The sequence below is a fragment of the Fusarium mangiferae genome (assembly GCF_900044065.1).
Source record: "Fusarium mangiferae strain MRC7560 genome assembly, contig: FMAN_scaffold019, whole genome shotgun sequence".
Lineage (NCBI taxonomy): Eukaryota > Fungi > Ascomycota > Sordariomycetes > Hypocreales > Nectriaceae > Fusarium > Fusarium mangiferae.
In genome coordinates, this window is record NW_024573939.1 from 499,928 (window position 1) to 523,929 (window position 24,002).

General features: G+C 47.7%; 9 protein-coding genes across 9 annotated transcripts; 6 read left to right on the forward strand and 3 right to left on the reverse strand.

The window, feature by feature from the left end:
• Positions 1–656: 656 nt before the first annotated feature.
• FMAN_15338 (uncharacterized protein) lies at positions 657–1,097 on the forward strand (the record flags this gene model as incomplete). Its single annotated transcript, XM_041824931.1, has 1 exon — positions 657–1,097. One exon carries the CDS (start codon positions 657–659, stop codon positions 1,095–1,097), a length of 441 nt encoding a protein of 146 aa, XP_041690363.1.
• A 2,416-nt stretch (positions 1,098–3,513) lies between these two features.
• Positions 3,514–3,867, forward strand: FMAN_15339 (uncharacterized protein; the record flags this gene model as incomplete). The annotated part of the gene is made up of 2 exons (XM_041824932.1): positions 3,514–3,630; positions 3,682–3,867. 2 exons carry the CDS (start codon positions 3,514–3,516, stop codon positions 3,865–3,867), a joined length of 303 nt encoding a protein of 100 aa, XP_041690364.1.
• A 389-nt stretch (positions 3,868–4,256) lies between these two features.
• Positions 4,257–5,081, reverse strand: FMAN_15340 (uncharacterized protein; the record flags this gene model as incomplete). Its single annotated transcript, XM_041824935.1, has 1 exon — positions 4,257–5,081. One exon carries the CDS (start codon positions 5,079–5,081, stop codon positions 4,257–4,259), a length of 825 nt encoding a protein of 274 aa, XP_041690365.1.
• An 806-nt stretch (positions 5,082–5,887) lies between these two features.
• Positions 5,888–7,805, forward strand: FMAN_15341 (uncharacterized protein; the record flags this gene model as incomplete). The annotated part of the gene is made up of 8 exons (XM_041824936.1): positions 5,888–5,988; positions 6,058–6,140; positions 6,241–6,400; positions 6,456–6,680; positions 6,742–6,830; positions 6,918–7,032; positions 7,101–7,399; positions 7,459–7,805. 8 exons carry the CDS (start codon positions 5,888–5,890, stop codon positions 7,803–7,805), a joined length of 1,419 nt encoding a protein of 472 aa, XP_041690366.1.
• Positions 7,806–8,404: 599 nt separating this feature from the next.
• Positions 8,405–9,385, reverse strand: FMAN_15342 (uncharacterized protein; the record flags this gene model as incomplete). The annotated part of the gene is made up of 2 exons (XM_041824937.1): positions 8,405–9,258; positions 9,319–9,385. 2 exons carry the CDS (start codon positions 9,383–9,385, stop codon positions 8,405–8,407), a joined length of 921 nt encoding a protein of 306 aa, XP_041690367.1.
• Positions 9,386–10,331: 946 nt separating this feature from the next.
• Positions 10,332–11,261, forward strand: FMAN_15343 (uncharacterized protein; the record flags this gene model as incomplete). Its single annotated transcript, XM_041824938.1, has 1 exon — positions 10,332–11,261. The coding sequence occupies one exon, from the start codon at positions 10,332–10,334 to the stop codon at positions 11,259–11,261; it is 930 nt and encodes a 309-aa protein (XP_041690368.1).
• A 985-nt stretch (positions 11,262–12,246) lies between these two features.
• Positions 12,247–13,237, forward strand: FMAN_15344 (uncharacterized protein; the record flags this gene model as incomplete). The annotated part of the gene is made up of 3 exons (XM_041824939.1): positions 12,247–12,637; positions 12,694–13,040; positions 13,091–13,237. The coding sequence occupies 3 exons, from the start codon at positions 12,247–12,249 to the stop codon at positions 13,235–13,237; spliced, it is 885 nt and encodes a 294-aa protein (XP_041690369.1).
• A 2,518-nt stretch (positions 13,238–15,755) lies between these two features.
• FMAN_15345 (uncharacterized protein) lies at positions 15,756–16,737 on the forward strand (the record flags this gene model as incomplete). The annotated part of the gene is made up of 4 exons (XM_041824940.1): positions 15,756–16,137; positions 16,186–16,390; positions 16,438–16,532; positions 16,577–16,737. The coding sequence occupies 4 exons, from the start codon at positions 15,756–15,758 to the stop codon at positions 16,735–16,737; spliced, it is 843 nt and encodes a 280-aa protein (XP_041690370.1).
• A 997-nt stretch (positions 16,738–17,734) lies between these two features.
• On the reverse strand, positions 17,735–19,407 carry FMAN_15346 (uncharacterized protein; the record flags this gene model as incomplete). The annotated part of the gene is made up of 3 exons (XM_041824941.1): positions 17,735–18,400; positions 18,453–18,848; positions 18,898–19,407. The coding sequence occupies 3 exons, from the start codon at positions 19,405–19,407 to the stop codon at positions 17,735–17,737; spliced, it is 1,572 nt and encodes a 523-aa protein (XP_041690371.1).
• Between the last annotated feature and the right edge of the window lie 4,595 nt (positions 19,408–24,002).

A 24,002-nucleotide genomic window follows, 5' to 3' on the forward strand; every position in this document is an offset into this window, starting at 1 on the left:
GGGATTCACGATCCACGCCATGTCCTTGAGAAGGCAGCTAGCTAACGATGCATGGCATGGGATAGGTGATGAACGTAACAGTCCGCCGCTGTGCTCAATACGTTCAATGATCCCGCAAGAAGTATGGAGATTGGGTGCTCAGGATATCACCAAGACGCCATTAGAGGCGCCCGGGTGAGCTCTTTGCTATCTATCGTATGTAAAGCACCTTGCGAAGGAAGTTCGACCAGTCATTCTTCCAACTTGATCTGTTTGGCGCATTCCCACCTCTGGCAGACTACAATGGCCGCTCCAGATCAAGCATCTTCACCCGTCAGAGCATCGCAAAGGTTTCACCAGCTGCCAGTCAGTGAATTGGCAATTGTTAAAGATCGTAGGATCTTGAATGATAGCAAAGGGCAACTGCAGACAGCTTTCTTTGACGTCCTTTTTACATATCATGCAGATGCTACAGTACAAAGATTTCTTCACATCCACTTCTTCAAAGGCTTTATAGCACCAAGATTCATCGCATTCACCATCGAAATTCGAAATATAAAAGCTTTTTCCCCAGCCGTGCTTTGACTTGCAATTGATTACAACTGAGTCTACAGTCCTCACTTCTGAATATCCTTATCTGTCATACATCAAAGCTGATATACGCACCTGGATCAACAATGACTTCTCTCATCGGTTCACTCAAGCGACATTACTTTCGCTTCTGGGATTATGTGTCTGAAGAGGCGGAGAAGAAACCCGTACAAGAATCACCCGTCATGACCGAGCCCAAGCCCGATCTCGACCAAATACCCCAAGCCAGTGTCGCTGAGATTGATCGTTCGATCCCATCCGACCAGTCAGCGATGCCTCAGGCCATTTCACCACAGCAGGAACTCACTGACATCTCGCCTTGTGATTGTACTATCGTTGAGCAAAATTTGCGACTTGGTGTTGAACGATTGACGCTGGGTCCTTCAACGGCTGAGAAGAGGGCTCGGCGAGGACGTGTTGATGATGATGACACGGACACTCAACCTGCTGCCAAGCGTCGTAGACTTTCCGAAGGCCGTTCATATCATCCTTTTCACAATGGTCGCAGAGGTCGACGCGTTCAATAAGGAGTAGATTGGGATGTGAGTGATGGGAGGAAAACATCTTGCAGGACGGTAGGTGAGAGGGAACTATGCGAGCTTCGGAAGGCTTTACCTATGTTGCTAGCGTTGTAGATGGACTTGGGATCTTGCTTGTTATGATAGAAGATGGGGAAATTGCTATTTTTGAAGGGATTTGCGTGCGACCTCAACTTCCCGCTGCAGTGACTTGTGTACTGATCATAGTTTGCTCGGGTCGGTGGGTGATCTACGTGTTGGACAAGAACGGACCCCAATAGTACGTATTGGAGCGGATATTGGCCGCCAGTTCTTGGCTGGATTCTCGGTCCGCATTGAGATCCAGAGTACCCTCTATGATCAACAAATGTCCGTATGTGCCCTGATAACCTGGATCGACCGGAGACGTCGCGGGGCATCAAACAGCCCTCATCATGGGTTGGCCATAAAGAAGTTCCCAAAGTCGGTATTTCGATCACAAACACCAAATATATGTCATCAGGGTCACGAAAGTGTCCACGAGTATTTTACGTTGGATCCAATCAGAAGGGGAGGGAAGGACGGCATGCCAAATCCCAACTCGATCACAGAGGCGAGTGGAAATGCGCGTTGTGCGGCAATTACCCAAGAGTCAGTCACATTTATTAAATCCCCCCCACGGGTTATATTATAAATACCACATATGCCTTGCAAGCAGTCTCGTCAGGCTGGCTCATGACATATGCGGTGGAATAGCTGATTTAGACATGGTGGCCAAAGACTTACAAGATGAGGCAGTCCAACTCGGACAGATGTTGTTTTCCTGGTCAGGCCATGCCATTCAAAATGAATTTTAGTTCAAAATTAGTCATTCTCGGTCATCCTGAAAAAGTGTGAGAGGTACACCTCGAGCGAAGTTCCTGTTCTCGGCGGCTCGGCCTCAAGACGAAGCTGTCGCCTTTCTTGACTTGTCACCACCGTTCTAGAGGATATTTCCCCCTTACCATCAACAGCGATAAGTCCGTCCATCTGCTGCGCCACAAAAACACACACTGAGGTTCACAATGGCCTCAATGTCGCCTCTCAACACCGCTATTTCTCCTCCGAGACTCTTTCACCGTTAGCAGTCGCGGCCCATTTCGTCTCCATCGACGCGACATGGAGACGCTGAGATTGCGATAGCATCGATTGCACCTCTCAATATTGCTGTCGCCCCTTCTGGAGCCTGCGACTAGCAGTGTCTCACCTCAACAGATGTCGACACCCAATGAACGTTGCAGTTGAGCTATTGTTTCTCGAACCCCCCCCAACTGCCGTATGCTCTTGCTGAGGAATTTGTTGACTTCTCCTACGGAAAGCATCTGTCCGAGAAAGGTGCCTGGTATCTCAAATCTTACATCGCAGTATCGTTTTGGTGTTTCAGATTGCGAGCGGGGGATATCTTTCATCTCTACGAGCAGTGGAATCGCCATGATTTTCCCTTCTGTGAGATTTGACGATAGTCACTAGGCACGCGGAGAGAAGGATGGAGCAACTCGTATAGAAGCGGAGATGGAAAGTTCGCCACTGACACTAGTCAACTGGCAGGGTCTGCACGTGGATTGCCTGCACCACCGTATATGATGACACTGAGGACAGTAGCGTCACCCGGCACTTCGGGAAATTCGGGGATTACCAGTGCGTGTCAAGAGGTCGACGGGCGGAGCCTCGCCGGCAATGTCCTCACGCGAAGGTGATGGGAATCTGGATTGAGAGGGTGGCCTGAACTCACATTTCTTGACTCCAACACTTATACCCCTCTCGAAGCCCTCGACAACCAGAGACCATTACCTGAAGCGAATATGACATAGAGAACTATAAACAAAGCTTTTCCAAGGATATAGCACCCCTGATGGCTTAGTTCAGAGGTGCATACGTTGGCCTGACCTATGGTATCGGCCATTTCGAACTTGGACATACTGTCGCTTATCAAATGGCATACAAAATAGGCCAATAACAGAGAAGGCACATAACTACAATCCCCACTTACAAATCTATCGGTGGTTTACCAAGCCCTCAGAGGCCTCGGTGATGAGCTCCAGAAGGCAAAGCTCGAACGACAGTATAAATTCTGATCTCATGAACATCGAAACAACCGATGACTTGCCCCAAGGATCTCAGGACAACTATCCCGTGGCAGATACCAACACTGGCAGCCAGGAAAAATCCTAATTCCGGATCTCGAAGATATGTCACGTGCCAGGCCATCACGAACTGTTTCGTAGCAACCCGCAGCCCGAAGCCTCGCGAGAATCCCCTCACACCAACACCACAGCACAGCCTTGCCCTCTCACCGCCGACGCCAAGAATCACCTGCACATTAGAAAGCAACTCTTTGACACTCAAGGATATCCCAACACTATGGCGCTCAAGGCTCAAGCCGAAAGCAACACCGCCGCCCTTCAAGATGCGGATAAAGTCATCGCCACGGCAATGCAAGAGGCTGCGCCCTCCAAGTTCAGGTCTACCCTTACTCGCCACTAGGCGCGGCGTACATTCGGAGGCAACCTTTCGCCTGAGATGCGCGTAAGTACGCGGCCGCCGTGGTAGTGAACATGCGTGCTGACGTAGCTAGGAACGACTCCAGGGTCAGGAGAAAGAGTTTCAAGCTTGGCGATGCAGTGGAGCAGGCGGCACTGATGGAAGCTGGAACACGTGGGTTGCGTTGAAGAGAGGCGAGTCTCGCAACTCTGCGGCCAGTGGCTACACCGAGGCAGGAAGTGGAACCCATGGCAATGAGCAAGTCAACAAGGAGAAGTGATATCGACTAGAGGTTGCGGTCACTAAGACTCGGTGGGTGGTACAGACGGTAGCATAATGATGCATTCCTTGAGCATAGTGTAGAACTGCGTGGTCACGAGAACCATGATGAATATGATTCCTTTCCTGTCGGACAGTCTTGTGTGTAACTAAGTCTCTTCATCAAGTCAGAACAAAGTCCGGGTCTCCTTGCCAGTGGTCTGCCACACAGAGCCATGATCTAGCATTCCGCCACCGAGCTGCCTACTGCGAAATAAGAGCAACGCAGTGGCACAGGCCTGCCCACTTCTGTTCATCACCTTTGTGAACTTCATAGAAAGGCTTATGGAAGTATACCGCCATCTTAGTATTATCAAGTAGCTAGTTAATATAAAGGTATACTGTATCCTTTTACACTGCAGTAGTAATTGTCAGGCCGCCATCAACCACTATTGTATGGCCAGTTATGTATTTGGCAGCATTACTGCTAAGAAACGACACCGCGTTTGCCACATCAAACGCGTCTCCCAACGCTCCAAGTGGGACATTACTGCTCATAATCTTGTTATACATCTTCTTCTGCTCACTGTCCTCAGAATTCTCCCAAGACTGGATCAGCGGTGTCAACATGATACCCGGCGCGACGCAGTTTAGTCTGATGCCCTTGGGTGCATATTCAGTAGCTGTAACCTGCGTGAAGTGTACGACCGCCGCCTTTGCCGCATTATAAGCGATCTGGGGCTTTGAAAGGGATCGAAGACCGGCGATGGAAGCGTTGTTGACAATAGATCCTGAGCCCTGGTTTTCCATGATAGGTAGAACGTGCTTACAGGCGAGAAAGACGCTTTTCAGGTTTACGGCCATTTGGTCATCCCACGCCTCTTCAGACAGCGTAGATGCGCTTCCTGCAACGGGAAACCCGACGTTATTAATGAGTATGTCGATTCGTCCGTGTTTGCTGAAGCAGGCATCGACTACGGCTTTGACATCTGAGGATGAAGTAACGTTTGCCGTCATGACATCGCAAGGTCCGGGGAGCCGAGATTCGGTGAGCTTGGCTGCTTCAAGGTTCAGATCGCATCCAAAGATGGTCACGCCGTTGTTGGAAAGGGCATAGGCAATGGCCGCGCCATTTCCCCAAAGTTCTGACTCTTTTGATGCTGTCTGCGTTTGTCCGATGCCCATGATTAGAGCGACCTTGCCTGCAAGGTCAGGATGTGTTGAGCAGGACTCCATGTTTAATGATAGCGATCGCTGTTGAATGAATTAGGTGGTGATGAGTCTCTTGTGATCAGAATGGGAAGAAAATAAGATTGAACCTTCTTAGAATCGAGCCTATTTATCGCACGAGAAGGCACCTGAGATTACAAAGCATCAGCGTCTGTCTGTTCCATTCCCTTTGGTGACCTGACTGCATGACCGTAAAGAAGAAGGGCAAACCAGTCAAGAAGGACAAACTGGGAAATGACATGCACTCTCAATCCAGCCTGCTCTATTGATATCGATATGACGTAGCGTGTAACGTGCTGTACGAGTCTCAAGGGCGTAGAACAGACGCTACCGCTTTAGTTCAGACTGTCCGGAGTACTTCGTCTCCCCCCGCGGCCTTTAAGATTCCAGAAATCTTCTCCAGAAAACGCCAGTTCTGACAAGCGTCACAGGGCCAAGAAATAACGCTATCGCTTTAGTGTAGACTGTCCGGAGTGCTGCATCCCTCCCCGGCCCTTGGTTTCCTAGAGAGTTTCCCCAGAATACCCCAGATCGCATGATGATCTTAGCGCATGGGGTAAGTAAAGTAGCGGGGGTGGACGCGGGGAACCTGGATATTTTGTGGAGTATTTAAACGCCTGCATCTCGCTTCTCGTTGTCGATCATTTAGGATATCTCAGCGGACGTTTATCCAAGGTCCACTGCTCAGGCCTGCTTTTCTTGCAATCTTCACCTTTTGCACTTATACGCTTGTAGCTAAGATCCTATATCAACAGAGAGAACTTAGCACATACGCTCATTGGTAACAGGTATATTCCAGTACCAGAAACACAATGAGCTCTCCAAAGCACTCCATCGATGTCGAGATGCTCGAGAGCCGCGATGAGCAAGGCGTTCTATCGCTGACTCCTGATGAGCTGGCGATGGAGAAGAGGTTAGTGAAAATGCCATCTTTTTCAGCGCGAATGAGTTTCTATTTTACTGACGGATACATACTTTCCAGGATGGTTCGCAAAATTGACATGATCTTTCTTCCCGTCACAGCTCTGACGTATCTGCTCTGCTATTTGGATCGATCTAATATCGGTATTAAATCCCATTTCACCTCTTATAACCTTTGTGGCATTCCCTCCAGTGCCTATCTCATATGTCTCGAGATTGAAAACCAGCTGACGTCCAAAAAAAGGCAACGCTCGCATCCTAAACGCAGACACGGAAGACGACTTGATGCATTCGTTACACCTGTCCAAGTACGAGTACACCATAGCTCTCATGTTGTTCCTTGTAGCATACTGCGTCTTCGAAACGCCGAGTAATCTAGCTCTCAAAATACTCACACCGAATCGGTACGAATCCCTCCTTACTCCCCCTCGAAAACCCCCGACTGACATCTATCTCCAGGTGGCTCGGATTCCTCATCTTCGTCTTCGGATCGATCTGCACAGGTATCGGTGGAATCCATAACTTCGCCGGTATTAGTGCAATGCGATTCTTCCTGGGCGCTGCTGAGGCAGGCGTCTTCCCCGGAATGATATATTACTTCAGCTTTTGGTACAAGCCAGAGGAGCGTGCTCTACGCATTGCTACGTTTCTCAGTAGCGCCTCCTTAGCTGGAGCATTTGGAGGGTAAGTGTTTAGATCTTTTCATCTTACTTATTTTGTTAGTAATGCTGACTTTAGAAAACAGATGCATTGCCTATGGTGTCGGACACATGAACATGGTGGGAGGTCTGGAGGCTTGGCGCTGGCTGTTTATCATCGAGGGAATTCCATCCGGTATGTCAGTAGCAGAGTAGTCGACTATTTTCACTGTATCATATTGGAAAATGCCTGGCCGTATCCGCTAACAGATGTGACCAATAGTGATTCTGGGTATCTTGGTCTTTTTCTTTCTACCCAGCTACCCAGAGGACTGCAACTTCCTGACCACCGACGAAAAGCGCCTCCAGGCTAGAAGACTTGGTGAACTGGCTAGCAGGTAGGCCATTGTCCCTTATCCGGCTTGTTCTCTGGTGAGATACAGCGCTAACTATGTCCTTCGCCCAGTAAACAAAAGATTACCTGGCCCGATGCTCAAGCGACCCTCTGCGACTACAGACTGTATGCTCACTATTTGGCCTATACCGGCATTGGCTGCCTTATCAGCTCCCTGTCTCTTTTCGCGCCAACTATTGTTGAGGGTCTTGGTTTTGTAGGACTTCGCGCGCAGCTTTTTACCGTGCCTCCATATGCACTCGCCTTCATCTGCTCCATCCTCTCTGCTTTCGTCTCTGACCATCTCAGAGTTCGCGGCCCAGTAACCTTTGCTGCTCTTTCCACTTGTTGCGTTTCCTTTGTCATCTTGGGTTAGTAGTCCCCCCCGTTCATCTGATGGGCTTACCAAAGCTAACCCGCCACGTTTCAGCTGCCCTTCCAGGTGAGCACTTTACGGCTCGTTACGTTCTCTTGGTTATCAGTACGTGTGGTGCGTTCGCTGGTCTTCCAAGTATGAACGCGTGGATTGGAGACAACGTGAGCAACACCACGGCAATGTCTATCGCCGTTGGACTGAATGTCGCTTTCTCCGGCCCAGGCCAGATCATCGGTGTATGGATCTACCGTGCTCAAGATAAGCCTTTTTACAGGCTTGGTCACGGAATGAACGGTGGATTCTCCGCCATGTCGGCATGCATTGCTTTAGCGCTCTGCTGCTACTATCACCGTAAGAATGTAAAGGGTGAGAAGGTTAACGGTCGGAGCTGGATGATTTAGTTATGTTCTATCACTCTGGACGTCATATATTTTCTATCCATTTGAGGTACATGTACAGGGTACTTGGTATGTAAGAGGTGGGTTTTCAGTAGTTCCATTAGCTATATTAGTTATCAAGCTTGGTCGAAATTTGAAGAGGGGGTGGGGGGTTGCAAATTGGAACTCGCCGCGAGTACATCATCCATAGCCAATAGATGTGATTGAGTGGACATGAGATTTCACGCAGGAACACATGCGTGCTACGCCACGAGCGTTGGCTTCTGTCCGGCCGAAGTTTGAGGCGGCAATGCCGGGACCACTAGCGTTGAGGAGCTGAGAGGTAAGCCCAAGACCTCTTTGTGTCACCCTGTACCATCAACCCTGTTCCTGGATGCGGCTTTGTATTACCGCCACCGAACGGCAGTCGAATCCGATCTAAGCTCCATACCATCAGACTGGGCTTTCATCAACACCACTACCAGCCAACCATCCCTTATCTCTGCCGTTGCCTGTTACGATTCGTGCCCGTAACAGCGTTGTAAGGCTCTATAAGCAGCTGTACACACCACAGTAATTGCTACAATCCTGGCATCAGAATGAGATAGACTCTTCTCCAAAGCTTATAGATCCAAGTCTCCTACATAAACACGACGCGTCATTCCACGCATAGATGCCTCAAAAGCCACGATAGACATGGCATTAGCAGGAAATGCCCTCAATATACAAGGGAGAAACCCTCTCCAGAAACCTTTCCATCCAGCTTCTCTGTAAATAGTCCTAGCAGTATCCATACAACTCCACCTTGGACCGTTAAGAGGCGAGGTCATAATGCGCTGCTTGATAACGTCCGTAGGATACCCCGTTAGCCAATACATCTGCGCGGCAAAGCCGGCAGCAAGGAAGTTTACTAAAGGAGTGCTGAAGTTGGTACGTCGCTGCATTTGACGGCTGAGCAGGTCGTAACTTGACCAGAAGACGGCGAAGAAACTTCTGAAGATGATGGTGGAGAAAAAGCCTCTATACACGCCAGTCACTCCATGTGCGGTGAAGACCTTTTGAAGGCAGTCAAATGGTCCTGAATATAATCTTTGGGCTCCTGTCGTTGTGTATTGTATTTGCAGTCGTGCTTTGATGTGCTCGATGGGGGTTGCGATGAGACTGACTGTCCATCCTGCCAAACCTCCTGAGACCCCGTGTATTAGACACGATCTTGTTGATTCGTCCAAATACGGGAGTTTTGCAGGTGATGAAGTTTCTGGACATGTGCTCCTGAAGTAATCACGGTAGATAGAGAATGAACCGAGCAATATGGAGTCCATGAACACAAACCCGATCAGTGGCGGCGTGAAGCCCTTATATAAGCCTCGTATCCCTTCTTGACTGATGGTCTCATGAAGGCAATGCCATGGACCGCGAAAGCGCGATGTACTCGATGTTTGTAAACGGACTTTGATGGTATCGAAAGGATGTCCCGCTGCAGAACATAGGTTAGTGGTGCTAGCCAAGGAGTGCAATGGCCGGATATCTTACTTACTGGAAACTTTAGCAACACCGCTGAAAGCGCCGGCAACGAAGCCTTGAGCACCTCCCTGCTTCTCCATGATAATGCTTAGAGCACTTTAGGTATATGGTTCAGACGTAAGTTGCACCTGAGTAAGAAAGAAAAATGCATTTGTCGTTTTTTTAATAAGTGGAATCTATTGCAGGCGTTTCTTCTTAACACGTCCTGTTGCCTTACGATTCTTAGACATCGAGGCAGGGTAAGTGAGTGCAGAGGAAGCCATCCCCGCCTGTTTCGCCCAGGACCGGAGCAATGTTAGTCTCCCCGGAGTGGTTGCAGTTGTAAGTGGGCAATCGTGGATGTCATTGGACACGAGAGCTTTTCGTGTTATCTGACGGACTTAAACTTTTGTAGACAGCGATAGTGGCCTACGGTGACTGAACGCGGGGAACCCTGCATGGCCGTAGAGTCTAGACTATTTCCCAACGACTACAATGGACCCCAATGACCCAGTCTTTCCCATGTCTGCTCTTGACGAATCCTCGCCCAAGAAGTCCCTTAGCTTCGTAGTCAGGCAGGCTTGCGATGGGTATTGCCTGAAGGAAGGCACCTCCTTGCAGCTGCGCATCACTAGCGGCAGAAGACACCAAGATCTTTTGGCAGATACTACAATACTCCATAATCCTCAGGTTAATATAGGTAGGTAGTCGAACACCTCGGGATGAAATTGCGCGGCCGACGACGAAACCCAGTTACATGTTGCTTGGAGCTTTTAGCCCCGCCCGCGATCCAAGTTCTACCCCGCAAATAAGCACCTGTACCCCGGATACCGGCCCCACGGGGAATCTAGACGACTTCCGACGACAGATTCGAGCTAGGGACAGCGCTAGGCTCCGCAGCTGCAATTCAATCTGGGGAAGATGAGATGACCCTAGAGATAGACGTCAGTAAGTACGAAGTGCATAAATGGGGTTGTTGGCAGCTTGCTTTGCTTGGTACCCAAAGCCCTAGCATCTCAAGTTACATTGCATCTACCAACAGCCAGCATGAAGATCTTCTTGCTCACCAGTCTTTGGGTAGCTGCCATGGCCGCCTCGACCGCAGGAAACCCTCGTGAACTGGGCCCAGTGCCTCACTTGAAAATAGGCAACGTCACCACTCAGGACGGCGTCGAACTACGGTATATCCAGGCAGGCCCACCTTCTGGCCAGCAGCTGCTCTTCATCCCTGGGTGGCGGCAGACCGCTGCGCAGTGGAACAAACAGATTGAATACTTCTCTTCGGCCGGCTATCGCGTAACAACCTACGACATGCGCGGCCACGGCGACTCTGCCAAGCCAGACTTTGGATATCGTCTTAGTCGTTTTGGCGCAGACCTCAACGATGTTATCAACTCTCTTAGCCTCTGCGGCGTCAGTATCATAGCGCACTCCATGGGCTCGTCCGTTACATGGGCCTTCTGGGACCAGTATCCTGCTCAGCGCAGGCGAGTTTCCCGCTTCGTTATCGACGACCAATCTTCGGTATTGGTGCAGGACCCGACTTGGACGCAGGCGCAAAGGAATACCTGGTCAGCAGCCTTGTTCTCGCCTGCACAAGTGTATACATTCTCGGCGAATCTCACAAATGAATTGGTACCTTTCATAAAGAGCATGTTTACATCCTCCATTTCCCAGTCCGATTTGGACTGGATGATTAAGCAGAATAGAAAGATGAGCGACGCCCATGCCGCTAAGCTCTTGATCAACCACGCGTTTATGGATTGGCGGGATGTCCTACCGAGGATTGACATTCCTGCGTTGGTTCTTGCAGGTGACGCAAGTCTCAACAACGCGACAGGCATCACGTGGGCTGCGTCGCAGATCCCGGGGGCTCAGAAGTATATCTTTACCAAGGCCGAAAAGGGAAGTCATTTTGCATTCTGGGAGAATCCAGAACTGTTTAACCGGGTCGTGGAGAAGTTCGTAACGTCCTGATCTTGACTGTGGTCAAACGATACTCGTCGCTAGGGGACGGCAACCTCCGGATCACCATTTTCACAGATTAGCTCAATCCGGAACTAGCTTATGCGTCATAAAGGTTTATCCTTTAAATATATTTGATTTTCACGGAATGTGTGAAGTATTTCCCCTTAGTATGTATACTTTAATCAAGGACTTTTACTCAATGACTATCTCATTCTGCAGATACACGCAATGTTTTCCCTCCGTATTCCAAGATCAAGATTCAATAGCGTAAATTAAGGCTCCTAAATCGTAACTAATTGATACTGTTTATGTTTGTTTGGTCATGGGTGAGTGTACTTGCTTTTATCTCCCTGATGGTATTGATAAATGCCGCGTGATGATCGGGGCAGTGCTAGGCTCCCCGCCAGAGTTCAACGAGCCGCCTGGAAGGGAGAAACTTTACATAGCTTCGGGCATCTGTAGTACCCGCTGACCTAGAAGCACCTTAATTTGTTACATCCTACACACAAGAAGTACCGAAAAGGCTAAAAAGTATTCCAAAGTCATCTTTCGGCAGCCGAAATGGCTAGACCTAACCTTAGAAAGGTGGTTGTTTGCTCTGCACCATGCGGTTGATCCATTGCAAACTTGCGGGGTAGGACAACGTTTGCGGGGTATTGAAGTACTGTACGTTCTTGAAGAAGAAACATCGTAGCCATGACCAACCCTCTCTAGTTTCTTACTAATTGATGATCCTTCCCGTCCTCACGTTACATTTGCTAGATCCACTACAAGATGCATCCCCCTCTTCTTCCCGGAGTGCTGTTAGTCTCCCCATGGCCATTCTTTAGCTTCCCAGTCACCTGATGATTAAAGCTTCCTTGACACTTGTTCAAACCAATTGTTCCAGGGTACGAAGAAACATCTTGGTAAGAGCCTACTTAACTTCACACATCTTTCAGATTCGTGACGTGGCCTTGATTGAACAACCTCGATCTCAGGTCAACACACCATGATGTCAGTGGAAAACAGGACAGTCATCATCACCGGAGGAGCTAGAGGTATTGGGGCTGCGACATCACGACTCTACAATGCTCATGGAGCTCAAGTGGTAATCGCCGACTTAGCCAGCGCCCATGATGCAGCCGACGAACTCATACACTCCTGTCGACATCCTTCTCGCGCCGTTTTCACAGCGGTAGATATTGCCAACTGGGACGATATGACATCGCTATTCCGGAAGGCGACTGAGCGCTTTGGACGAGTCGATATTGTAGTGGCTAATGCTGGGATTATGGAGCGGAAGGACACCTTTTCACTTGATGAGGTTGACGAACACGGTGAACTGATGGAATCGAAGGAAGCCTTTAGAGTAATCGATATCAACCTGAAAGGGACACTTAACAGTAAGACTCTGGATATACTTCTTTCAGACTTAGCAATGCTGATATATCTTATCTAGCTCTGAGGTTAGCCATGCACTACATGAGCAAGCCCAGAGTAGACGGCGACGCCGGGTCGATTGTGCTCATCGCCTCAACTTCTGGATACTTCGGGGGCACCGGCGTGGCCGCTTATGTCGCATCCAAGCATGGTGTCATAGGTCTCCTCCGCGCATGCCAGGGGGTTGCGATAAGTCGAGGAATCAGAGTCAACGCCGTGGCCCCGTTCTTCACTCCGACACAGATCACTGCCGGCTATGCACAGCAGTGGAAGGATTCTGGGTTGGAGGCAAACACCCCGGAGACCGTTGCGGAGGAGATTTACCGGGTATCTGTGGAAACATCTCTTACAGGAGAGTGTTCAATGGTATGTTTCTTATTCTTCTTCCTCCTTTATCTTACTTATGTTCTGCATAGGTCGCAGGGAGATTTGTTCACAACGTGGAATCAGCAAGAACAGCCCTTATTCCGGCTATCGTAGGCCAGGATATTGCAAACTTGATGGCACAATCAAAAGGATTCTTTGCTTCAATTGGCGGTTACCGCTTGCCTGAACTGAAATAAAGATACTAGAGAGTAGGAGTTATAACTTCATGGTGACTTATCATCTACAGGCTGATATATATAGTTGTGAATCTGATAACAAACAACGAAGAATCACATCGCTCCGAAGTCAAGCGCTCTGAGACTGTCTGCGGAGATGACGAGTCGTAGTGCGGGTTGGCTCACCCGACCTGAAAACAGGCAAAGTTCAGCGCAGTCAAGCTGGCTCAGTCAAGCACGGCTTTACTGCTCACGCGCTTTATGATCAGCGCAAACATGCCAAACAGTATCAATGGAAGCTTGATCGCTTTGGCTTATTAGAATTCCATGTTCTCTTGGTACAGATCTGAGCGATAGATATCTTTAGATCTGGCAGTAGAGTTGGATACATCGGTACCGGTGATACGTTGGGGATGTAAAAAGCTACAAGTCGTTTTTGATAGATATAATAATGGTTAAGACGGATAAAACGTCATCGAATACGGATATCTACGTTCAACAGGTGTAATTGCAAGAGGCAAGCAAGCAGAGAGGGTGAGAAGGTCTACAAGTGGTTCTAATAAACATGCTGCAACTAATCTTACATAACGGATATCGTTGCTCGCTATGATTCTAAATTTCATGCATACAGGCGACTTCCAGTTTGGTATCATCATAACAAAGTTAGCAGCTATAATTTTTAGAGTTCCAAAACATCCTCAGCTCCATTGACAAGACCCAAGCTAAGCGCGAGAAGTCTAAGAATATCAACCATCGCTCTGATTATGCCAGTATCATCGTGGATAACCACGCTCAATGTTTCAGCAAACCCAAGCTGAAACACTTCTCAACGCCGTCTTCCAGGCGAAAAACCACTTTACGCAACTTGAGGTGACTTCTCTACCCTCTGATAACTATTCCTCACATTGAAACCATCAAGTCGCCTAAGCGGTACAGTACGCTTGTCACCGGTCAGGCCATTACGAACGATATATTAAAAAAAGCATCTACAAAAGCCATTCGCCGGCTAGACTTGTGAAGCTTATCTTGGGCAATTGTGCTGGGTTGCTGGTATACTCCCGGACTGACTTTGATAAGAGTGTTATTTTGAGTTGATAGACCCGGCAGCTGATGGCTTACATCACGTGCCTCACACGCGGCAGTTTTACAAATGCCTGTATCGGCGACTGATGTATTGTCATGGATTGTTACAGGTGTGCAATCCTCAGAGTATGGTTGTGATCTTGTTCATGCATACATCACTATACCCACCATACTCACATCCATACTGTAACTAACATTGTTGACCTTAATGAGGGGAACATTGCAGTCTTTATTATAGCGTTTGCGCAATAAAATGCTGACACAGGGGTCTGACCCGGATATCAATATACTTCTTTGCTTCGACCCATTACCTTTGTTTCCATATAAACACTTGAGCGGATCGTTGGATCTATCACGAAAGATGATATCTACGCTTGGTCCGTCTTGAATCACGTGTTTAGAATGCTTCAACACAAAAGCAACAGCCGATACCAGAGCATACTTTAACGAGGCAAAGAGGAAAAGATCAAAGCCGGTGGAAGTCAAGAATCTATTCATTGACTTGCTAGACGTATTGGCAGATATTGATGTTCAGCCAATACCTTTGACGGGAACGGTATGAGAATGATTATCGCGATAGCTTCATGGAGATCATGAAGTTGGCCACTGGGCATAGCTACCATTAGTATTGCTGCAACAATGAAACAATTGAGCGTCCATTTGACTGTGCAATCTATAGAAATTCCAAAAGGTATAGTCACGGCCCTTTCCTTACCGTGCTTTCCATGGTTTGATCTCATGTATCTGAGCCAGTAAGCGAAAGGCGACCACTACTGTCAACGTCTGGGATTTGCTGCTCCATGTGAAAGACAGCGGCGTATCTGTCTCGCCTACAGCAAAGACAAGGACGCCACTCCGTCGACGTCATTGAGGCTATCGCGATGCAAGTCTCATCACTCACAGTACATATCAAAGAACAGTGGTCTCGGCCTACCACCAGCAAAGAAACAAACAATTGTTATCTTTCATGCTCGTATCACTGAACCTGCTGAACTCCTCTTCGCTGCAGCTTGCCGCTTTTGCAATTCAATTCTCTTTTGACTGAGCTTCTGCATAAGTGGATCTAAAGCAAGCAGCATATGCACCTCTTTGAAGATAAACAAAGGTTGACAGCGCAGCGGTGAATTGTTCTTGGTGATTACCCAGCTGCTGCAGAACTCCTTTCAGCTAGCTGCAGCGTACATAACCACCCACAAAAGACCTTGCAGTAGCTCATCGCAAGCTGCATATTTCTTTGAACATGTTCCAAACTTTGACGATGATATTTGCGTAGCCGATGAGATGGAACGAACTACGGAGACGTATAAAGCGTTCTGTTTCTCCCGGACAAGAACCATCTTCTCCCCACAAACACTTCTTCCGCATCTTCTAGAAGTTTACCTTTACGCAATCACTTTCATCATTCTTACGAGTATCTGTATCTTCCTACCACTTTATTCCACACCAAGACTCCGCAATGGCTATTCTTCCTGCAGTCCCAGCCTTCTCCACTGCCGTCATCGTCAATGGTGAGCCAGCGGATGAATACCAACCCCCTTGCCCAATCCCCTACGACGCTGAGTTTGAAGGCGTGCCTCGCACCCGCTGCTTCATCCCGACAGAGACTGGGAATACCTACTCTGTCCGCTTCAGATTATCCCCGCTTTTCGACTTCGGCAGCGAAACAGACACCCTTTTGGTCGCCATCTACATCGACGGCGCCCTCATTGAAGAGACAATTGTGTATAAAGAATTGCTTCGTGAGCAGGATTTCATCGATCAAATCAAGTATCGTCATCAGCAACATGCTGATGGGTCTCTCACCTCCCACGAGTTCTGCTTCCGGGACCTCGCTCCTGGTTCGTATCCCTTTGATCTTGACAAATCCAGAACTGACATTGGTGTAGCTGAATGTACTACTGCTGCGACTCTCAATGCTGACATGCAGCTTGTGAAGACTCTGGGCACAATTCGAGTCGTTCTAAAGCTTGCAAAGAACTTCGGAAAAGATCCTTCAGCACACCCTTGTCTCGAAGAAGAGATCAGTCGTTCTCTGGAGCCATCGTGCAAGGCACTGGCCCTTAATGGGCATGGGCAAACTCACGGTACTGAGTAAGTGCGAATTTAATTAGAAGAGGCCATGACTAACATTGCGATAGCTACATGGAAGTCGATGTCAACGTTCCCATTACCTACTACGCTATTGATATCAGAGAACCCATTGGATGTTTCGATTTTGTTTATCTCTCGCCCGGTATGTCACTTCTGTTGATGAGATGAATGATGCTGACTTTCTAGATACCCTCAAGGCGCAGGGCATTATGGACCCAAAGTTCATCAACCAGGCAGCGCAGGGAATGCCTCAGACGTTTGAGCCTGCTCCAGAGCCCCCTCGATTTCCTGCGCGGACCCTGTCGAATGGATGTCTTGAGATTGATCTTACTGGTGACGATGAGTGAGCGTGTTTGTTAGGTTTGAGTTGGCGGTTTGGAAAAGGTATGGTGATAGTTTGTTTTTTTGCTTTTGGGAATGTTGGATGTTCTATAGAATGGATGTGGGATAATAGACTGGTGCTTTTGCTTTAGAGATCAATGGGGCAGTACTTCATACCTTCAATCTATGCTACCTGATTACCTTGTATACAATTGTTGTGTTTGTTCTAGAAACTTGTCTATTTGCTTGATGAAGGATATTTCTACGCGTGCTTCTTTGTCACAGAGTTCTTGGCATATTGCAACGTTTCGTCAAGTAATATTCAGGCGATATTGAAGTGTCTGTATCTATTTGTTGCAAGCGCGAAGAATTTCCATAAAGAGCTTCTATCTGAGTTCTATATATTAAAAGACTTGCAATTCGGAGAGCTCTTCGACACATGTCATCGCGGCGCAACCCACGATTGAACGGATGTCAAGATCATTATTAGAAGCCGATAACTCTCGAATAACTCGGAGAAACACCTTAGGATTGAGGCCCTACTCCAAGATAGTCCCAATCTCTAGCTTTATGAGCTATACTAAGCATTAGATACTGCGACAGTCAGCAATTACATCGATATGTAGATAATAGAGCAGATCCTCAACAGCTTTCTTCAATCAGTTCTAAAACGGTGAATGGAAAGTTTGATAGCAGTCTGCGTGATCTTAATTGTACCTGTCGTCAGAACTGGATTTGTGCTCCTTTTTAGGGCTGAGATAGTTGCGGGGATCAGATCAATTTAAAATATTTTTTCGAAAGGTCAAGACTTGGGTCTAAATGTACAAATCTACATGTACAAAACCACGGATTATGTCAAATGCGGCAATAACAGCACTTGCAGTTTGGCAATGCCTAACTGAGAAGCCACTGGAGTGCGACTTGAAAACTGCTTGTCTTACAAGTTGCTATCTATTGAGTAAAATGGTCTAGAAAAACATACAGCTTTCTGTACTGTAACTCCCTTGTTTCAGGAACATAATACTAGTTAGCCATGATGCTCTGACCACCGTCTGCGGTAATCCTCTTTCTGATGCGTACTTTCATTGTACTGCTCCCAAGGTGAATCAACGACGGTTTAAAATTGGACGCTCCAGCAGCGCCAATGTTGATCAGCGCATTCGGGCAGAACAAGAGTGCTTCACCAGGTTCCAGACCGACGATATGAGAGAACAGATCCTCATCCTTGATGTTCAAGTGCGAGAAAGAATCTTTCCCGTCATTTTCCTTCTTAGCTTTTGTACCGTTTACCATATCTCGACCGCTGGCTTTCATTTCAGCGTCGGAGACTAAATAGACGCCTGCCAAGTGTCGCCTTAGAGTGGCGAACCATGTTGGTGACGTGAAGCGATGGACAATGACAGTAGAACATAAATCGAGGAGCTTGGGAGATATAGTGGGTTCTTGAGTGGAAAGAATAACTCTGGTTCCCAAATGACGCTGTAGACGGATGACCGAAAGCAGGGACTCTGTCAGTGTTTGGCTGTCAGAACTGTCTTTCATGTACTTGTGTGCTTCATCCAAAGCAACGATGCGTCCAATGGTCGGTTCTCGTTCCAGAAACAAACTAAGACAAATGTTAAAGAGCGAACATGCCGTCTCAGCCGTGACACAAGGACATGAGAGATCGACAATCGTGAGTTCTCCAGCCTAGGTTTTCATAATTAGTGACATCCTCAATCACAGCATAAAAGAAGCTTACAAGCAAGTCCCATTCTACACCCTGAGCAGAAGTGTTTCCCTTCTCCTTCGGCTTTACTTTCGATCTGGAAGCGGAACCACCTGCTAAAGTTTGTTCTGTGACCATGAAACTTTCCAAGGTCTCTAGGCGTTGTTGCAATGGCAGTAGCTGCCCTTCTGTTAAGGACTCTTTGCTGATAGCTGTCTTGAAAGCTTTGTAGTCAAAGGCTGAGTTGGTCTGTTGCTGCGCGATTCGCATATCGCGTAGGATGCGACTAATAACGTGAAGATATAGCGGTATTCCACCACCCTGAATTGAGCTGACAGCCATCAAATCTAGCATCCTTCTTGTGTTCAGGTCCGATTGGCTAATCCGCAGCTCCTTCACTACCACCTTGGGGAGGTGCTGATAGATGCGCTTTGTGGGTCAGCCATGAGCCTTTTGCGAATATGAAGAAATGGTTCACCTTTATATGAAGAAAGTTGGAGGGGGCACATAGTACTTTGACCTTCACGTCCGTATTACTGGCTATATACGCCGCTTCGCAGGGCATTCCGCCTGTATCCGAGACGAACGTATCATAGTGAAACACAAGGCCTGCCAAGGGATGGGGAAGTTGATTTGCCTCAGACGAAATTAGACAATTTTCCAGAATAGTACTCAGCGTATGGCTTTTTCCTGATCCTTGGCTCCCGCAGATAAATGTACTAGCAGGTGCGGCCACGTTGTAGAACAACCGAGATCTGAGTTGTTCATCACTGCTAGCCGACCGGGAGGAGGACCCTCCCAATCTTGAAATGTTGGAAGCCAGAAGTCCGTACTGAGCTGGACGCTCTTTCTTGGGAAGCCTTGCCTCAATATTGTGCGTGAAGAGCGGAACAGACTTCATTGCGTTTGTCATTTCAACCTCATGATCGAGCAACTCCAAATGAGGGTGTGGAGGCGGGGAAACAACGGACTTAGCGGAGGGACCCATGATTGAGTGATGCAGTAGTAATTTGGTGGAACGATAGAAAGAGTTGGCATTATGTGAGTGAAAAGGCCACCACTTGTTATCCAGCGGCCGTTTTTGTAGCTTTCTGGGAGCCTCAAACTTGGTCGGCCTCCTGCAGCCCTTGATTCAGCCACCTACGCATTTGCCCTTGCTAAAGATCAAATCATAAAGCTCACATTTCTCAACCCAAGACAGTCGATAATCCAAAAGGGCGGTGTAAGGTATTTCATTCCTGGCCGAATCTATTGTCCCAGTGAGTTTCATGTTATGACAGCCTCGACATCAATGCTAGATTCGAAGTCATACGATTACGATTGCCCCACGTGCCGTATGTGACGTTGTCGGGAAGCTCTAGATCGCATTAAGCCCATCTCTAGGGCGTTTAACCCTGGAGAAGCTACGTCGTGTGTCTATAGAATCACCTTCCGTAGTTCAATCAAGATAAACCAACAGCCATGCTCAAGCTCTTCTTGAAAGTATATGTCAGGTCTTGGCGTGTGAGCGGCATGGCGCAAGCATCATCAGCAGGCTGTCTATTATTCTATGGACTATTAATTACGAATAGGGCCGTTCGTGGAAGGGAATAAAACTTCAGAAGTAGCAATGATTAAATTTGGCTTCGCCGCTCCCATCTTCAGCAATATCCTTCAGCTGAACCCAGGGACCCCTTCAAAAGCCCATCGTATTCTATGAATTTGCCGAGATAGCACTTACCACAGTGTCCTTCCTACCATTATACATCACAAATATGATAAATGCCAAGACAATCTCAAGAGGATATACCCTTCAGCATCTTCTAAGTTCGTCAGTTGTGCATCTACGCATTTGACCCTGCAAGTCAACCCCTAGCCTCCACTTCGGGTTCGATCTGTAGCGCCATGACAAATGTTACGCTTAGGAACAAGGACGATAGTAAATATTAAGAATATTCCAGAGCGAAATATAATATTGAAGCTAGGACACTGCCAATCGCCCTGCCATCTCATCCCTCGCTGAAGCCGCACCCAGCACGGAGTCGGTGCAGGAGTACGCCTTCATGTGTCGGCTTACAAATGTGGCGACTACATCGAAGTACGAACTTGTATCCAATTCCCTGATCTCTTTTAGAATAGACATCGAGTCGCGAATGAAGCTGTAGCTGAACAAGGGCCTGGTGATGAACTATATGCTGAAAGAAAAAACCGCCGGTGTCCCGTACATAAATATCGCCGGAGTGGGAATCCCATTGTCTGTGAAGTGCTCCGACCTGCACTTAACTACTTCTAGACTTGCCCATATAGTCGACCGGCTTGTTATAGTCATAGGAAAATGCCTTCACTCCCTTGGCCGCCCTTACATCTGCCTCAAGCACAATACAGTCTGAGTCCGACTCTATGATCTTCATGGCCAGTCTCTAAGCATGCTCGTCAAATCTTTGGGATAACCGTAGAACTGCCGACGTATTCCGCAAGAAGCTTGTGGCGCTGTTGTGGTCGGCGTTTATTGACGGTATTATCGGTATCTTTCCCGGTCATCTTATAACTACATTAGTGGCAAAGAGGTTGGCGTCACTGAACTCAATATTGATCCTAATCGTATGGTAACTCTTGGTTTAGTATGCAGTACTGCATCAATAGCGTCGTCAAATTGGTGTCGATGCCTGTCCCTGTGTACCAGCGCGGGTTCGTCCACGACGGAGTAGGGAGCAAAGTCTATGGGGTAGACGCCGGTCGCTGTGACGTTAAAGGTGCATGACGGGATGGTAGCAAGAGAGCGTATCTCCTCATCATAGTCAAAACAACCCCTCCGCAGGGAGCATCGTCACAGGATCTCACGTGCTTATCAACAGGGTTGTTGTTGAAGAAGTCAGAAACCGCAATAATCTGGTATTTGGCAAAGTTTCAAAGCGCAATCGAAAAGGAGTAATAGGATCCGATTAGTGTCGGAATATGGACCAGAATCGCCCCTATCCTCTTCATAGTATACGATATGACATTCCAAGTCTGGCTGTCCTCACGCTACTAACGAAATAAGGCACATGAACTTGTACCGTTGATCGAGCGTTCGATTTTCTTTCTCGTTTGAGCGCCCACCAGCCTGGAGAGATAGTGATAAGAAAACGTAGGGTATCTAACAGGTAGCTCTGGGTTGACGTGAACAAGGAACTCGAAGTGGTCAAAGTGAAATGTGACACCGCAAGGACACCGTCTTTGGACTACGTCGATGAATCTTTAGTCACCAAAAGCCTTCGGAGTCTGATGGTCAGTATACAAAAGCAGAGGCTTTCCTGACATCAGGAAGATATTTTGGTAGTTGGTGTAGTATCTAATGAGCAGGGTGCATCGCGGCAAACCGTAGGCCTTTGATTGGCCACCTAGCCGAGCCAATGAGCATACCCTGGTTATTTCAGTAATTTTGTCTTAACAGTCGTTTCTCCGACTTTTTGCAGGTACTGCAAACTATGGTGTCCTGATTCCAAAGGGACATCCTAATGGTTCGGTGGGGTAGGTAAGTGTACCAATCCTTGACAAGCGATAGAGAAACGGGGCTATCCCAGAATGGTTGACCTATATGAGAGGTAAAATTCTAGGAGAGCCTTGTGGACCATATGTTGCTAAACCTGAGTGAGTTTCTTACCAGGGGAAACACTTGGAGAGTAAGAAAGTACAGAGACGTATATGATTGTATCAAAAGAAAGCCGCCATGGTATTTGCCCCTTGGGATCTCATCGAGTGAAGACTCCTCAGTGAGGAGTGTCGAAGATGCAAGAAAGGAAGGGAGAACATTAATTACAGCATCAGCTAAACCAACACTAACCGTCAAAGTTTCCCCTTCAGTCCCTTGACCGAGGGCAAAGTCTTGTTTTCCCTCGGACTCCCAGAGAGTGTGGGACGAAGTCAAATAATCTTGAATCTATGGCCAACTAACCGGTTTGTTCGTGGCCGATCGGAAGGCGAAGCGGGCGTGTCAGTGACCCGTACAGTCAATCGAGGCAGATGACAGCGTCCCATTAGAATAATACGGAACGTTCCCCATTCTATCTTGACTCCGGATGATTATGGCCGAAGGCCATTGGAGGTCGATAGTTCGGAGGCTTGGTGACAACACATCGACATATCCGCGAATTTGACCCGAACAACAGACCTTGGAGTTCCTGATTACTGCCAAGAGCCGCCTCCAGATGAATGGTAGCATGAATCATTACCGTTTCGGATCCAATCTTAGGCGAAACAGGAAAACTCCAAGAGAGGATGGGACCAGCGATGCTGTGGGCACATACAACGACTTGATGATGAAGCTGTAGAAGAGGTAATAGGGACAATATCAAGATCCAGATGTTATGGTTTCAAAAGGGTAGAGTGGCGTGTGTTTCCTAACAGTCACATATATTTTTTTGCGTAATCCAAACTTTAGACCTCGAGGCCGAATGCAGCTCACAGGGGTAAGCGTTCCTCTGTCTCTGGTCTATAGAATATATGCAAATCCTAGACACCAAAGTTGCCGTAAGTCGAGATCTTGTAGATACGGTCTTGGAAATACTCCTACAACTTAACATTATGAATAGCAGTACCTTCATTCAAATGTCATATGAAACAGATGTCTGACCGTAAGAGAAGACAACTTGCAGCTTATAAATACCGCAGATCGCACTCCAGGAAATCGGAACTCCGTTCAGCGCTGCAAAATCGGGAAGCTAAGCTTTTTTGCCCGGCTTGTTGTGTTAAAGCCGGCGTATATTATGAGTAACATGAACATATAAGATTGTGGCGACACAGTCATGATTTGAGTCTCGTCGATCACGTCGTACCCTCACATCAAAAGAAGCACACCAGCTTTGCCTAAATATCATTTGGCGGTGACTCCTTGATAGCTATATTTTATAGTATAGCTGGATCAGCTCTGTGAAATTGACAAAGTCACAAGATGGGAATGTCGTTATTGCGCGATGTTGGCAGAGAATGAGTTCTAAGGGCATTTGGAAATATACCTTACAGGTGGCCTCATGTCAATTAAGCAAATCAGAAGTGCGCTGAGTTGACTTGGAAGGACTGGCTATGTCCATGAGTTCCAAGGATGCCTGATCTGCCTTGCTGCTTTCCAAGTCCCGAATCGCGACAAGTTGAACTCAAGATCCTTGAATTCCGAATCTCAGAGCTGGCAATTCCTGAGCTTTGTTACATAGAACGTCCTTCTCTGTTGGAAGACGAGCCTGAACCTAACGGCAGTCTTTCTACGTCCCTCATAACTAATTCCGTACTAAGTCTCAGATCTGATAACAGAATGCCTAGATAAAGAAACCATTTCTGAAGCCCTATGATGGTGACTCCAATATATCGCTTAACTTTACGCCATTTATGCCAGCCATAGTCAAAATTGTCTTTATGACACTATTTACTAATTTCCTCTTGGTGAACTCAGTGGCCGGGTTTCCGAGCGGTGGCGACCGTGGTGCAGGCAGACAGCTATCCCAGCAAACCTACAATACTTAGCTCATCTTCTCCTTCTAATGAAGGTGGTAAGAGCCGCAGCGTGTGTCATTCACTTGTTCAAAACCAAGAAGTAGTCCTTCCTTTCCGTTCGTCTCAAGTCCGGGACTT